A 15,222-nucleotide genomic window follows, 5' to 3' on the forward strand; every position below is an offset into this window, starting at 1 on the left:
TACTTTGATTAAAAAGTTGATTAGAGAGGGGAAAACCTATAAAGAGGTGCAAAAAATGATAGGCTGTTCAGCTAAAATGATCTCCAATGCCTTAAAATGGAGAGCAAAACCAGAGAGACGTGGAAGAAAACGGAAGACAACCATCAAAATGGATAGAAGAATAACCAGAATGGCAAAGGCTCAGCCAATGATCACCTCCAGGATGATCAAAGACAGTCTGGAGTTACCTGTAAGTACTGTGACAGTTAGAAGACGTCTGTGTGAAGCTAATCTATTTTCAAGAATCCCCCGCAAAGTCCCTCTGTTAAAAAAAAGGCATGTGCAGAAGAGGTTACAATTTGCCAAAGAACACATCAACTGGCCTAAAGAGAAATGGAGGAACATTTTGTGGACTGATGAGAGTAAAATTGTTCTTTTTGGGTCCAAGGGCCAGAGGCAGTTTGTGAGACGACCCCCAAACTCTGAATTCAAGCCACAGTACACAGTGAAGACAGTAAAGCATGGAGGTGCAAGCATCATGATATGGGCATGTTTCTCCTACTATGGTGTTGGGCCTATTTATCGCATACCAGGGATCATGGATCAGTTTGCATATGTTAAAATACTTGAAGAGGTCATGTTGCCCTATGCTGAAGAGGACATGCCCTTGAAATGGTTGTTTCAACAAGACAATGACCCAAAACACACTAGTAAACGGGCAAAGTCTTGGTTCCAAACCAACAAAATTAATGTTATGGAGTGGCCAGCCCAATCTCCAGACCTTAATCCAATTGAGAACTTGTGGGGTGATATCAAAAATGCTGTTTCTGAAGCAAAACCAAGAAATGTGAATGAATTGTGGAATGTTGTTAAAGAATCATGGAGTGGAATAACAGCTGAGAGGTGCCACAAGTTGGTTGACTCCATGCCACACAGATGTCAAGCAGTTTTAAAAAACTGTGGTCATACAACTAAATATTAGTTTAGTGATTCACAGGATTGCTAAATCCCAGAAAAAAAAAATGTTTGTACAAAATAGTTTTGAGTTTGTACAGTCAAAGGTAGACACTGCTATTTTTTTGAACACACCCCTTTCAACTAATTGCCCAATTGCACAGCCTTAAGAGCGTGCATATCATGAATGCTGGGTCTTGTTTGTTTTCTGACAATCTACTGAACGTACTGGTAACTTGTTTGCCACGTAGCAATAAAAAATATACTAAAAACCTTGATTATTCTGGTTAGTCACATTGTACTGCTATTATTTTGAACAATACTGTACCTGGACTTCAGAAGGCGACAGTGTCCGAGCAATCACTGTAAAACACCCTGACTCTGGAAAATATTCTTGTAGAGGAAAACTCAAAAACAGACAAGTAACAACCCAACAAAGTAATGCATTTCAACTGAATGTCAAAGGTAATTTCAATAATACAAATGATTTTGATTAAGTTGTAGAACCAATTATGATTTATTTGTTGTTGGCAAATGCATTATTAACAAAACAAGCTTGGATATATGCTACAAGTTTCAAAAGTCTGGGGTCAGTAAAATACAGTAAAAATACAGTAAAACTGTAAAAAAAAATATTAAGAAAAAGATTGTTTTCTGCTTGAATATATAATATAATTTATTCCTGTGAGTCAAAGCTGGATTATCAGCATCATTCCTCTTGTTTTCAGTGTCACATGATCTTCAGAAATCATTCTGAAGTACTGATTTGCTGCTCAATTAATATTTCTTAACATGGTAATAAAATTGTAAATAGAATTACTTTGTTCATAAAACAAAGTAATCTTTCTCTTCTTTTAGATCTGCCTGAACCAAAAATCCAGTCTGATTGGACAGAAGCGTTTCCTGGTGAAAAAGTGTATTTAGAGTGTGTGATTCAAGGTGTTTCAGAAAACTGGAACTATATGTGGTTCAAGGACTCAAGAAGAATCGTCTCCAGTGATGAAACAAACATAAACACTCTCACACTGTCAGTAAAGTCCAGTCATCACGGGGCCTATGAGTGCCAAGGTGAGCTGCAGGGCAGAAAGGTGTCTACTGCAAGAAGCACACAACATTTGTTAACAGTCCATGGTAAGTATCTTTTATTGTTTAGCTTAAAGAACATGTCATGGTTAAATCATAATCTGTTGCATTGTGAAATACAGACATTAATAATAATAATAATAATAATAATAATAATAATAAAGTCTAATTTCAGGAAATAGTTATTTAAAAAATGTTGTGCTGTTTGTTTCCAGCTTCAGTTTTAAAGTCACCATAAAAAAACAACAACAACAACAGTACTTATACAGTATTTAAGTATTTCATTAGAAATGATTTATCCGTGCACATTACTATTTTTTTTAAGTTCATTTGCTCTTGTGATCTTTAATCAAATACATTAACGTCCCCTCCCCCTCTCAACAAACAAACATCTGTTTTCTTCATGATTTCCGAATCTGCAATGTATTTTTTACTTTGCGATGATGTGTGGCCTGAGAACGCCATGGCTTCAGTTTAAGAGTGTGACTCGATCATCTCTTCCTCTTTGCCACTAGTTAATGCATGAAATAAACATGAATGAATATGAGAAGTTATGTGGTCTCAACTGCAGAAAGATGGCAATACACTAGGGGTGTGTGACTAGTATAGGTACGGACGGTTCCCGGACAAATTCAAAATGGAAGTGATCATCCTTATCCCCTTGGAGTGGGGACATTGGAGTGAGCAGGGCACATACGTCCCATTATGTATTCATTAGGAATGCACTTGGAAATATAGTGACATCATTATCTTCAGCTGGGATGTTCCCGTGACAATACAGCATGTGTCCGTTAGCAGATTTGCCAATGGACACAGACATAAAAACAATATACATTTTATATATTTTAAATGTTGAAAAGTAGTTCAATGTTGAAAAAGCATATTTTCCATGTTAGACCAGCCAGTGTGCATGAGCAGTCCTAAGCACCCATCTCAGAAAGCTGACTGTTTCTATAGCAACCAGGACTTCTAACAGCAGCTGCAGTTAGACAGATACACTGACTTTACCGATTAGCGTTTGTCCCTTTACTCAGGAAGAGGGGCTTTATTCGATAGAGCAGCCATATTGAGCATTTCATTTTTTTCCAATTCAAAATTATATGAGTGACAAGTATTGGGTATTCTATAGTATTTGATTTGCCATTACGATTAGTCAGATCACCTGCCAATCAAACTGCAGTGGAAGGGTGAAATCCCTACCTAGATTACAGAAGCCGTTTCAGGATATACATACCAATACAGAAGAAAAACTATCGAAACTTCAGTTTCATGCCGACTTTAAGCAAATGTTTTTTGGTGTTTCCTTGAAATCATATGTACAAATTGCAGTCACTTTATTTTAAGGTCCAATTCTTGTTAATAACAAACCATTAACTATGACTTTTGCCTGAACAAACTCCTAAATTGCTGCTTATAAATAGTTAAAGAAGTTGTTAAATTTAGCTATTGGGTAGGATTAGGAATGTAGAACTTGGTCATGCAGAATATGTTCTTCATAAGTACTAATAAAAACCCAATATGTTAATAATAGTTATGCTTATAAGTAACTAAGTGAGAATTGGTCCCTAGACTATTAAGTGTTACCTAAATTGTCTTTAAAATACTTTCATAAAGGTTATTTATAAATTATAAAGAAAAGTGTATGTTTTGTACAATTCTAAATTCTAATTTTGTACAATTCTAAATTACATTGTTATTTATCTGTGCAGAACTGCCTCAGCTGAAATTGTCAATAGAGTCTCAATGGAATATGTTTTACCCAACTGAGAAAGTGACTCTGAAGTGTTCAGTTGATGAAGAGTCAAATAAATGGGGCTATGAATGGTTTAAAAACGGAGGTTCGCTTAAAGATGATAAGGGCATTTCAGTTTCTGGAAACACACTCTCCATCAGCTCAGCAAAAGCGGGTCATTCAGGACAGTACACCTGCAGAGGAAAACATCTGACGAGAACATTGGTGACTACAAGAGAAACTGAAGCTGTGCAACTTCGTATTCAGGGTAAAACTACTTATGATATTCTATGATTAATATATATAAATGACAAGTGACAGGCGCCAAGAGAGTCCTGTGAAAAAGCTGTTGAATATTTTTACCTGATTTTAAAAAACATGATTTTCTATGAATTATCTGAAAGAAAGAGTTACAGGTGCCTTAAAATGCATTCCAGTGAAGAAGCTGTATCAGTGTACAGTGTTTCATGTCTGCATTTAAAGTTTCCTGTCCACTCTTCTCGACAGCGGTCAGACACTATTGGCAGCATGAGTCAGTTCATTTAGTTTTGGATAATAAATAATAAAAAGCACATGCAATTCAAGAGAGTTTTTGTTTAAAAGCGGTTGAGTGTTTTTAATTTTTAACCTCTGTTGCTTCTAGACATCAAACCAAAACCAACCATCACAAAACATGTGTGGTTTGAGTTGTTCTACACTGAGGAGCGAGTCCAGCTTCATTGTAATATGCCAGGAGTAGGTTGGGAATACCACTGGTATAAAGGCTCAACCCTTCGGATCACACATCCAGAATTGACCATAGATGCAGTATCTCTGTCTGACCGTGGTAATTATCACTGTAAAGCAAAGAGAGGAGACTTCTCAGTGGACAGTGAGACTCTACAAGTGCGTGTTCAGAGTGAGTCCATAATTTACCTCTTTATAATTTTCTATTATGTAATATTATTCCCATTGTGAATTCACTGAGTCTACCATGCCTCAGTAAAATTCCCAGGAAATGCATGAACATCTTAGGATTAGGTTCTCTATTATGTATTGTTGTGTATTGCACAGTATTGAACTTCAGGATCTCAAGCTACGTGCTTTCAACTATCTTTTATCAACAGTTTACTTCCACTTCTTCATGACATATCTGTGCCCGCTGGCATATAAGCAACACCTACTGTTCATGCATGTATCTCATTATACCACATATATCTGACCTCATTCATCCTCCATTTTGTTCTCTTCTTTTAGAACCGCCTGAACCACAAATTCAGTCTGATTGGACAGAAGCATATCCTGGTGAAAAAGTGTATTTAGAGTGTGTGATTCAAGGTGTTTCAGAAAACTGGAATTATATGTGGTTCAAGGACTCAAGCAAAATCGTCTCCAGTGATGAAACAAACATAAAAGGGAACACTCTCACACTGTCAGTAAAGTCCAGTCATTACGGCCACTATGTGTGTCAAGCTGAGCTGCAGGGCAGAAAGGTGTCTACTGCAAGAAGCACACAACATTTGTTAACAGTCCATGGTAAGAATCAATTATTGTCTAGCTTAAAAGACATGTCATGGTTAAATCATAATCTGTTGCATTTAAAATACATTATTTTTTCTTATTTTCGAAGACCGTTAAATGGATTTAGCATAAATCATAACTTCATGCTTGTATAATAGTTTTATGTTCTTTAAATTGTCAACATTGTTTGTTTTGTAATTATTCAATATTGAGTTTTACATATACAGAAACATTGTTAGAAAAAAAAAAATGTTATGCTGTTTATCTGTGCAGAGCTACCTAAACTAAAACTGTCAATAGAGTCTCAATGGAATATGTTTTACCCAACTGAGAAAGTGACTCTGAAGTGTTCATTTGATGAAGAGTCAAATAAATGGGGCTATGAATGGTTTAAAAACGGAGGTTCGCTTAAAGCGGATAAGGACATTTCCTTTTCTAGAAACACACTCTCCATCAGCTCAGCAAAAGCGGGTCATTCAGGACAGTACACCTGCAGAGGAAAACATCTGACGAGAACAATGGTGACTACAAGAGAAACTGAAGCTGTGCAACTTCGTATTAAAGGCAAGTAAAACTGCTTTTGACATGATATTCTATGAATGATGCACATGAAAGCAATAATGACAGGCACCTTAAACTTCAGTTTAATGAAGAAGTTGTTTATAGTATATAATGTGTTTTAATTTGCATTGTCCTATATCAGTGTACAGTTTCCTGCCTACTCTTGACAATAGCTTTCAGAGGTCAGACACTATTAGCATCATTATTAGCAGCAACTAAACAGCATTTCCAAGGAAAACATTTTTTTACCCAAGCGAAAAAATAAAAAGTAAGTGAAAAGTGCTATCGATGGAAAGGCAAAGGATGAGGAAATTTCCTTTCTTGGAAATCCTCTCAAAAAAAGCGAGTCATTCAGGACAGTATTCCTGCAGAGAAAAACATTTGCATAAAAAATTGAAAGAAACTAACAAAAGAGTTCAGATAGTAAAATCCCAGGTGCCTTAGGGCAATAAAAATGTCATTTTGTGCTTTCCATAAACTCAAAAGATTATTTTGTCCTATTTTGAAGATGTATGTATTTCAATAAAATGTCCATCCATTTGGATTACAGAGATTTAACAAAAACTAACACACTTAATGTGATGCATATTTGCTAGTCGCCCATAAATGAAATAAGAAATTAGATTTAGATTTTATATGAATTAATATTAACACGTCAACTATTTTTTAAATACAGAACAACATACTTCGTTACTAATGAAACCTTGGTTCCCTGAGATATAGGAATGAGTACCATTTCCATAACAATCCTGCCAAGCTATGTCAGAGAAACAAGCAATATTTGACTCGCCTTAAGCACCAAAAGGGGTTCAGAGGGTCCATGTTATCAGCGGGATAACTCTGCAGGAGGCAAAAGGGCCAAACTCACCAAGGTCAGCCTGCCCTTAATTAATTAATTAATTAATTCAGGGAAGTCTCCATTCAGCCTAGGCCCTCAGGGAGGGCCAAGAGCGTACAGGAATAGGTCAAAGCCTAAGAACTGGTTCTGCCCTTGGCAGGTGCCTGCCTACTATGCAGAAAGGACCCGTGCTTGTAAGGCCAGGACATCCCAATTATACAACCTGGCAAAGGTAGACAGCGGGGCCCAGCCAGCCGCCGCACAGATTTCTGCGCTGGACATACTGCTAGACCAAACCCAGGATGAGGTTATGCCTGTGGTGGAATAGGCCCTTAATCCCATAGGGTATTACAGGCCCAAAGAGGAGTATGCTCCATCAAAGCCTACAAAGAATTGTTCCGACTGCCTAACCAGGGTAGAACACTAATCAGTGTAAATTCTCAGAGCCCTGACAGGACAGAGAAAGTTCAACTTTTGATCATCCTCCCAGGAAGAAAGCACTGATATGGTTATAACCTGTGCTTTAAATGGGGTGGAGAGCACTTTAGGTATATAACCATGCCTTGGCTTCAGGATGACCTTGAAGTTGCTGGGCCCAAATTCAAGGCAGGTAGGGCTCACCGAGAGTGCCTGTAAGTCTCTCATTCACTTGTCCAATGCTAACCCTAGCAACAGGGTGGTCTTGAGGGACAGGGGGGAGAGATTGGTTGATTGTAGCCATGCCCTGTTCCAGCAACTGGAGGTATTTCCAAGGTGCCAGAGCAGCCACACAGGTCTGATCCACCTTGATACAAAGGCTTTTGTGATGGCAAGCTTGGGGTAGAACCCTTGGTTTTTAGCTAGTACTGCAGTGGCCTTATGCAAAGCAGGCCCATGTATATCAGCGGAGATGTAGAGGCCATGAGGCCTAGCATCTTCTGAAACATCCTGAGAGAGGAGAAGCTCCAATTTTAATTGAGGCTGTGAGCGTTTGTATAGCCAGTGCACATTCTGGCGCGACTACCACCCTCATTGAGGTTGAGTTAAAAAACTGCTCCGAGAAATGCGATCCACTGGCAAGAAAAATCCGTGGTGGGGGCATCTTTCAGATCCAGAGAAAAGAAGCAGTGCCCTCGGCACGCAGGATATGTGTGTCCTTGCTCCAAGGTGGGAACCACGCCACTGAAACACAGGTTTTTTGAGTGAACTAAGTGGGTAATCTCTATTTGCAACCCTTTACAGACACCTTGTTAATTGAATCACCATAGGCTAGTAAAAAAAATGTTGTTGTTTACTCGCCAGACTTAAGAATTCAAAAGGAATGCAGTTTTGACAGGAAAATACAACAAAGAATATTGTTTACATGTAGCGTGTCAATTCTCTCTCTGTCTCTCTGTGTGTGAGAGACAAAGGGTCATGAGTCGTGAACCTTCGCACTTGAGTTTACAGTATATCAAATAAAGTTGCGTTGCACATCCATTCAGATGAACTGAAAAACAGCACAGATTGCTTGATTGAGAGTGAAACTGAAGTGCTCAGTCAGAGTGTCTTCTTATCCCCAAAACCCAATCTGACACTTGAAGAATGGCCTGCCAGGCCTGGGCCCATTTGGCAAGAGGTAAGATTGGTTCAAGTAGAAAGTTGCTGTTTGGGGGTCTTGACTCTCATGATAAGTGAAAGAGGATTTTCTTCTCTCATTTTGAGTATGTTTGTGTTTTATTTTGCCCGCTATAACAGCGGCTTGTTGTCTGGCCATATGAATGGGGCCCTTGTTTACAACAGACATATTTTCCTTGGCACCTGGACCTGAACAGGGTGCTTGGAGGGATACTCGAGGCTGCTTGAGGGGTGGTTCAGTTGCAGCAAGACTTTGCCCTTTCCTCTCCCTGTTCTTTAAATCATGGTGACAGTGGACTGTGACCATCATCAGCGTGCAGGGGAGACCTACACATGATGTAATAACATCCCAGCATTTGAAACAACTCCGTCAAAAATATGCACTTTAGAAATTTGTTCTTTGAAATATTCTCGCCGAATGGTGGCAGGAGAGAAGCTGTGACCACTGCCATTGAAGGCCAATCCAGCCAATCCATTGGTTCATTTTTAATTCACTGCACAAACAAATGGCCGTGTAGTTACACTGTATTATATTTAAAAAAAAAAATGCTTCAGCTATCAGAGAAAAATGACTTTTTCCCCCATAACACATTTGCGACACAGTAAAAGTGAATTATCGATACGGAACCAGGTTTATATATTTATCATCATTAAATTTGTTAAATATGTCAATTTATTACATGTAAACCATTCAATAAAGCATATATGTTTTAAACAAGATTCATGCAAGTTTTAAAGCTAGCCATATTTAAACCATGCTTATACTATTTTTTTTTATTCAAAATTAAGATATTTATGCTCATTTGAAATAATTCTAATACATAAATCTTGAAAATATAATAATGTAAAGATTACCTAGAACATCAAGCATCTTCAAATCAGCTATTTGTTTGAATGTATTCCACTGTTTCTAATTGTACGTCTGTTGCTCTTAGAAATCACACCAAAACCAATCATTAACAAACATGAGTGGTTTGAGTTGTTCTACACTGAGGAGCGAGTCCAGTTTGATTGTAACATGACAGGAGTAGGTTGGGAATACCACTGGCATAAAGCCGCAAAGCCTCTGATCAAAAATTCAGAATTCACCATCGACGCAGTATCTCTGACTGACACTGGTGACTATCTCTGCAAAGCACATAGAGGAGACTTCTCAGTGGACAGTGAGACTCTACAAGTGCGTGTTCAAGGTGAGTTAGACTCGTCTGAGCATATAAACTACCTCTGCGACCGTTTCATTTACAGGATATAACCAGTGAACTCAACGAGTTTAAAACGATAAATTGCCATGTTAAAGGGACATGTTCACCCAAAATAACATTACAATTTTGTAATTATTTCACACTCATTTCATGTTGTTTACAACTGTATGACTTTCCTCTTCTGTGGAACACAAAATAAATTTTGATATTAATTAAACATTTCAAAAGGCTAGCAATAGCAAGCTAGCTTTGAAAGCTTAAGATCCCACCATTCCTGCAAATCACTCTCCACGCCTCCTTCAAAACACATAAACATGCACAGGAGTTGAATGCAATGTCAATTTACCTCATGTCCCATTGACCTAGACACGTGCACATATAGACATCAAAGGGGGCTAAAGAACATGCCCTTTTTATTTTTATTTTTTATTTTTTTTTATATATAAATGAATGTGTGTGTGTGTGTGTATGTGTGTGTGTTATCAGGGCTGCCAACTTTTGAGTTCATCTTAGAGTGAGATTTTGGGGGTGGGGCTTTGTCATGGGTGAGGGGCTTATGGAGGGGCGTGGCTTGATGTGGAAAAAAATACAAACACCATATCCTTGCATTAGCAGAAGTGTATTAAGTATATATTGATTATCAAAGTATTTGGTATATGTACAGAATTTCTTGGGAGATTTATATTTAATTTTCACAAACATTTTACAGAAATAGGATTAACATCCATACTGACACCACCACCAGTCAAATATCTGGACATGATTGATGAGCTGTGATTGATATAAAATCTTTTTAATATGGGATGTCGTTGACTTGAAATTATGTTTTTAGAAAACAATAATTAACATCAACTACTAGGCATGTCCAGATATTTGTCATCTGGAAATGCTTTTGTACTGTTTTGTTTGATAAAGTTATGTAAAATAACTGCTCAATGCTGCAAAACAAACAACTCTGCTAATGCTAACTTAACCCTTGTGCATTGTTCAAATTCACTACCCTTTCGAGTTGTTCGTGGATGAAAACATCCACTCAATTAAACTGCTGTAAAAATGTATCAGATTCATATTTTTTTTCAAATTTCTTTGCATAATTCTGTTAATCAACTTCAGTCCTGATTAAAACTACCAAATGTTTAAAAAAAAATCCAAGAATTTAACTCTTTAATTGCCAAGTTCATAAATGATGTCACTGATTTGGGGGGGGGGGGGGGGGGGGGACACAAAATGACTTATTTTCAATATAAAAGTAATTGTGGCTGGATTTTTTTTTACTTTTTATAACAGTCTTGGGCATGTCAAAGATTAGTAGCAACATTGGCTTTGATGCATTGTTAGTTTTTGTGCAGATTTAAAAAATTTAGATTAAAAAAATTTCTCCCTAATTAGTTGTTGGTGGCTGTTTTTGCCCCATTGACTTCCATTATAACGACATTTTTTGATTGCAAAGCCATGACACCATATAATCATGCATTCTTGATTGTTTGTGGTTTTCCCTTTTGGGAAGAGGTAAAAAAATATATTTTTACAGTTGATCACTATGTGGGACCATTAACCCTTTAGATAGGCCTGTGCAAAAAAAGGCTTAGTTTCTGGCTTGTATATGGAGTTATATGGAGTATAACAGCAAATTATAGTGTTTGTGTGTGTGTGAGATTCTTGATTGTTGGTGGTTTTCCCTGTTGGGAAGAGGTAACATTTGTTATTTTTACAGTTGATCTCTAGGTGGGACCATTAACCCTTTGGATAGGCCTGTGCAAAAAAAGCTTAGTTTCTGACTTGTATATGAAGCTATATGGAGTATAACAGCATATTATATTGTGTGTGTATGTGTGTGTGTTTGAGCAAGAGAGAGACAGAGTGTGTGAGAGAGACCTTTGCGCACTTACCTTGATGTATTTCAGAAAATCAAAATGTACACCTCAGCTCTCAGAACTACATAGAGTAAAAAAAGTGTATTTATGCACCTGCTGCCTTTTAATGGTGGTGAAAGAATTTGATTGTTAAGTGATGACGTAAGAAGCACTGTTTCCGGTTCAGGCCTCAACTCGCTTCACTTGAGAATATGACTTCAGCAGCAGTTTATGAGCATTGTTTATTCATATTGATAATTTAAGCTAAATGCTTTCAAACTTACGATACACACTACAGTCTCCGTGCTCACAGTGTCCCAAACACAAATAATTTTTATGTATATTTTTTTATATTTATATTTTCATTGTCTGGCTATCTGGTACTTCGGTATGGAGTTAAAGGTTAAGATTATAACTTTTTCGCTAGTATTCTATTACATTGTGAGTTTATATTAGCACCTTTTGTTGTTTTCTCGTGGTAACTGATAGAGCGTGTGGACACGGAAGCGCTGCTACGTGACGTCAGACTTAACAAGGGAACAGACTAAACAAAAGCAAAGTACATTGATTTAAACACTTGCATGGCATCGTCATTTAAAGGTGAGAAGAGCAGCAAGCAACTTTTTAGAAATGATTATGTGGCGTGACCCCTCCAGCGAGCTGCAGCTTATTTGAAGTTGGTATTGCATTTTGGTTCATAATACATTATGTTCATAAATTTAATGCAAAGTAGATTTTTTTTACAGGATTTTAAGGTTTTAAACTGGCTTTACCATCAAGAAAAGACGAGCATTTCACATATAGGCCATCTGTACTTTTCACCATCAAAAGGCAGCATGTGGATAAACACACTTCTTTTTTTATTGTTTACTCCATGTAGTTCTGAGAGCATGAGGAGCATATTTTGATTTTTTCCGGTACTGTACATCAAGGTAAGTGCACAAAGGTCTCCCTCACACCCTCTCTTTCTCTCTCTCTCTCTCTCTCTCTCACACACACACACACACACACACACACACACACTATAATTTGCTATTATACTCCATATAACTCCATATACAAGCCAGAAACTAAGCCTTTTTTTGCACAGGCCTATCTAAAGGGTAAATGGTCCCACCTAGTGATCAACTGTAAAAATATATTTTTTTACCTCTTCCCAAAAGGGAAAACCACAAACAATCAAGAATGCATGATTATATGGTGTCATGGCTTTGCAATCAAAAAATGTTGTTAGGCTGTAATGAAAGTTAAACACACAAAAATAATTCCACAGGTTATATAGAACATACATGATACTTAAGAAATGTGTGAGGTAAATACTTGTAATCAATTCAGCTTATTGAAAGCAATTTTGAGACCGTTGTTTGTATTAAACCACAAGTGGGTTAAATTTCAGTCTATTTGTTTTGGAAGACAAATGTCCCTGGTTTAAGGTTTTTTGGTGATCCTGGGCCAAAGGAATGCCTTAGCATCCTTCCTGATTCCTGATAAGGCTGGGGATTTCTGCATTGGGGTCACCACAGGGGTTCTTGGCCATGTGGTCTTAAGTTTGGGGAACAAAGAGAAACCTTTTTCTGCTGTCCTGCCGTCACTGGTATGAGATTAGACAGGCACGAGAAGAGAAGAGGGGGATGACATCTCATTTAGCCATCTTGGCACCATGTTTTATGACACACTAATGGTTCAATGGGGAATCGTTCTGAACTGTGGAATGCGGTGTTGTGTTCTTTTAATGAACTCCGACTGAATTCATTTGAAAGAAGAAAGTCATATACACAAAAAATCATTGGACCAAATTGCAAAATGAAGCAGCAAAAAAAAAAAAAAATGAAGTGTGGAATATTGGACACCTCATGCACTCAATTGTCACAACTTTAATTACATAGTGAAGGGGGAGGGGCTACCAGACTCCAATTAAGAAATGATAAAATAACCATATATATAATTCATTCACTACATGATTGAGTACATAATGCATAAGTGCATTGTGCATGAGTGCATATGTATAGTGCATCATTTGGGATGGCGACCAAGTGTTCTAACAAGACCTTGCCCCTCCCCACCACCCAACAATATGTGTTTCCGTAGGCGGGAATTATTTTAATGATATTCTAATGAGCCGCTTTGTGACATCACAAAACCCAGAAAACAACGCTGTAGTTCAAACGAGCCATTAAAAAAATTAAGTATCTCCCTTTGGAGTGGACTTTGAGATTTGTAACTTTGTAGATCTTTTTTTGCCCAAACATACACACTAGAAACTATTATAATACCCATTTATTAATTAAGTAGGGTTTCCATTTACCTTAAAAGACCTGGCAAGCTATTGACCAAACCAGTCTGAGATTAATACCAGCTACGTGAAATGTTTTGACACTTTATTGTACCAAAACCTATTGATATGTCACTTGCATAATAATTTGGAACATGGTGTAAAGAGACTTTCAACCAGCATAAAAAAAATGCTTTTCAACCAAATCATCTACCTTGCCTTTAATTCTCTACAGGAGAAAGAAATTCATGCATGGTTGAAATGACATGAAGAGGACTAAATGATGATTATTTAAAAATGTAGTTGACTGTATAATTTTCTTTGAACGTATATTGTGTCAATAAAGTAGTGATTTCAATAGTAAGTACATTCTGAATAGTTACTAAAACTGGTAAAAGTAAAAGCACTAAGGGCTATCCTGATTAGATGGCTCACAATTAAATATATTTTAGATGTAAAAAAAAAAATTGTTAAATAACATATTACTTTGCTCTAAGCTCGTCCACCTGCATTTCTGAGTCTGGAGACTGAACTGAGTGACATCATGACCGGGGATGTGACTCTCAGGTGTAACATCTCAGACGGCAGACAGTGGAACTACACTTGGTTCATGAACGGACAGCAGCTCAATGGATCCTCAGATGTACTCAAAGTGACAGGAAATGAAGAAACAATCAAAAGTGAATTCAAGTGCAAGGGAACAAACACAGAGAGACCTCTGTACTCTGCTCTGAGTGACGGCTTCGTAGCCAATAATATTAGTGAGTAATGGGAATATTTATTGTTAAACCTGTTTCATATAGTGTGTAGATGTGAATAACTTGTGAATTAAAACAATGTCAGAATGCTTTTAAGATTTTTGAAGAAAAAACACAAATTTTTAGTTTATATATTTTATTTTCAGTGAGATTATAAATATTCTGTCAACATGACAGACAAAATAAATAAATAAATAAACGTATTTTTCCAGAAAATGTATTTCTATATAACATTATTTGGAGGAAATGTTGATTTAACTCAATTTATCTAAATGTGTGCCTTTCCCTCATTATTACAGTATTCAAAAGGAAAATACTGCTAGCCATCTCAGGATGTCTTGTCTGTTGTATTGTTATTCTGATCATTGGATGCATCATTCTAAAAATGACCCGTAAACCAGGTACAATGAGCTATTAATACATATACTTCTGAAATTAAGCTTCTTTATGCTGTTGGTCTTGTTATTCATACCAAGCACCAGTAACCAGCCTTGTGTAACCAATTGCTCAGACTACAAATACTGTAGTACCACCATCTGTGCTGCTTACATTTTTTTTTTTTTTTTGTGGGAATCGTTATACATTTTTAGGGTTTATTTCAAAATTACAGCATAAAAAAAGAAAAGAAAAAAAAGTATATATATATATATATATATATATATATATATATATATATATATATATATATATATATATATATATATATAACAAATTAATAAAAAAAAAACATTAAATTTTTTTGCAATTCTTAGTGACCCCAAACTTTGAAATAGTCATGTAGCAAAGACACAATAACACAAAAAGAGGACAATCATACACTGTTATTAGGGCCCGAGCACCGATGGTGTGAGGACCCTCTTGGAATTGCTCCGTTTATTATTAGGGCCCGAGCAC

At 36.9% G+C, this 15,222-nt stretch overlaps 1 protein-coding gene across 43 annotated transcripts in view; it reads left to right on the forward strand.

The window, feature by feature from the left end:
• Positions 1-15,222, forward strand: part of LOC127944672 (basement membrane-specific heparan sulfate proteoglycan core protein) — a 262,930-nt gene that overhangs the window by 103,367 nt on the left and 144,341 nt on the right. For 33 of the 43 annotated variants that reach the window (XM_052540788.1, XM_052540790.1, XM_052540791.1 and 30 more), the window contains one exon: positions 4,488-4,646. In XM_052540788.1, coding sequence (XP_052396748.1) covers positions 4,488-4,646 — 159 coding nt within the window. Of the gene's footprint in view, positions 1-3,854; positions 4,017-4,391; positions 4,647-4,984; positions 5,264-5,521; positions 5,651-15,222 lie in introns of all 43 variants that reach the window. The other 10 variants (XM_052540822.1, XM_052540789.1, XM_052540808.1 and 7 more) reach the window with 5 other exon arrangements.

This window comes from Carassius gibelio, chromosome A23, assembly GCF_023724105.1.
Source record: "Carassius gibelio isolate Cgi1373 ecotype wild population from Czech Republic chromosome A23, carGib1.2-hapl.c, whole genome shotgun sequence".
Classification (NCBI taxonomy): domain Eukaryota; kingdom Metazoa; phylum Chordata; class Actinopteri; order Cypriniformes; family Cyprinidae; genus Carassius; species Carassius gibelio.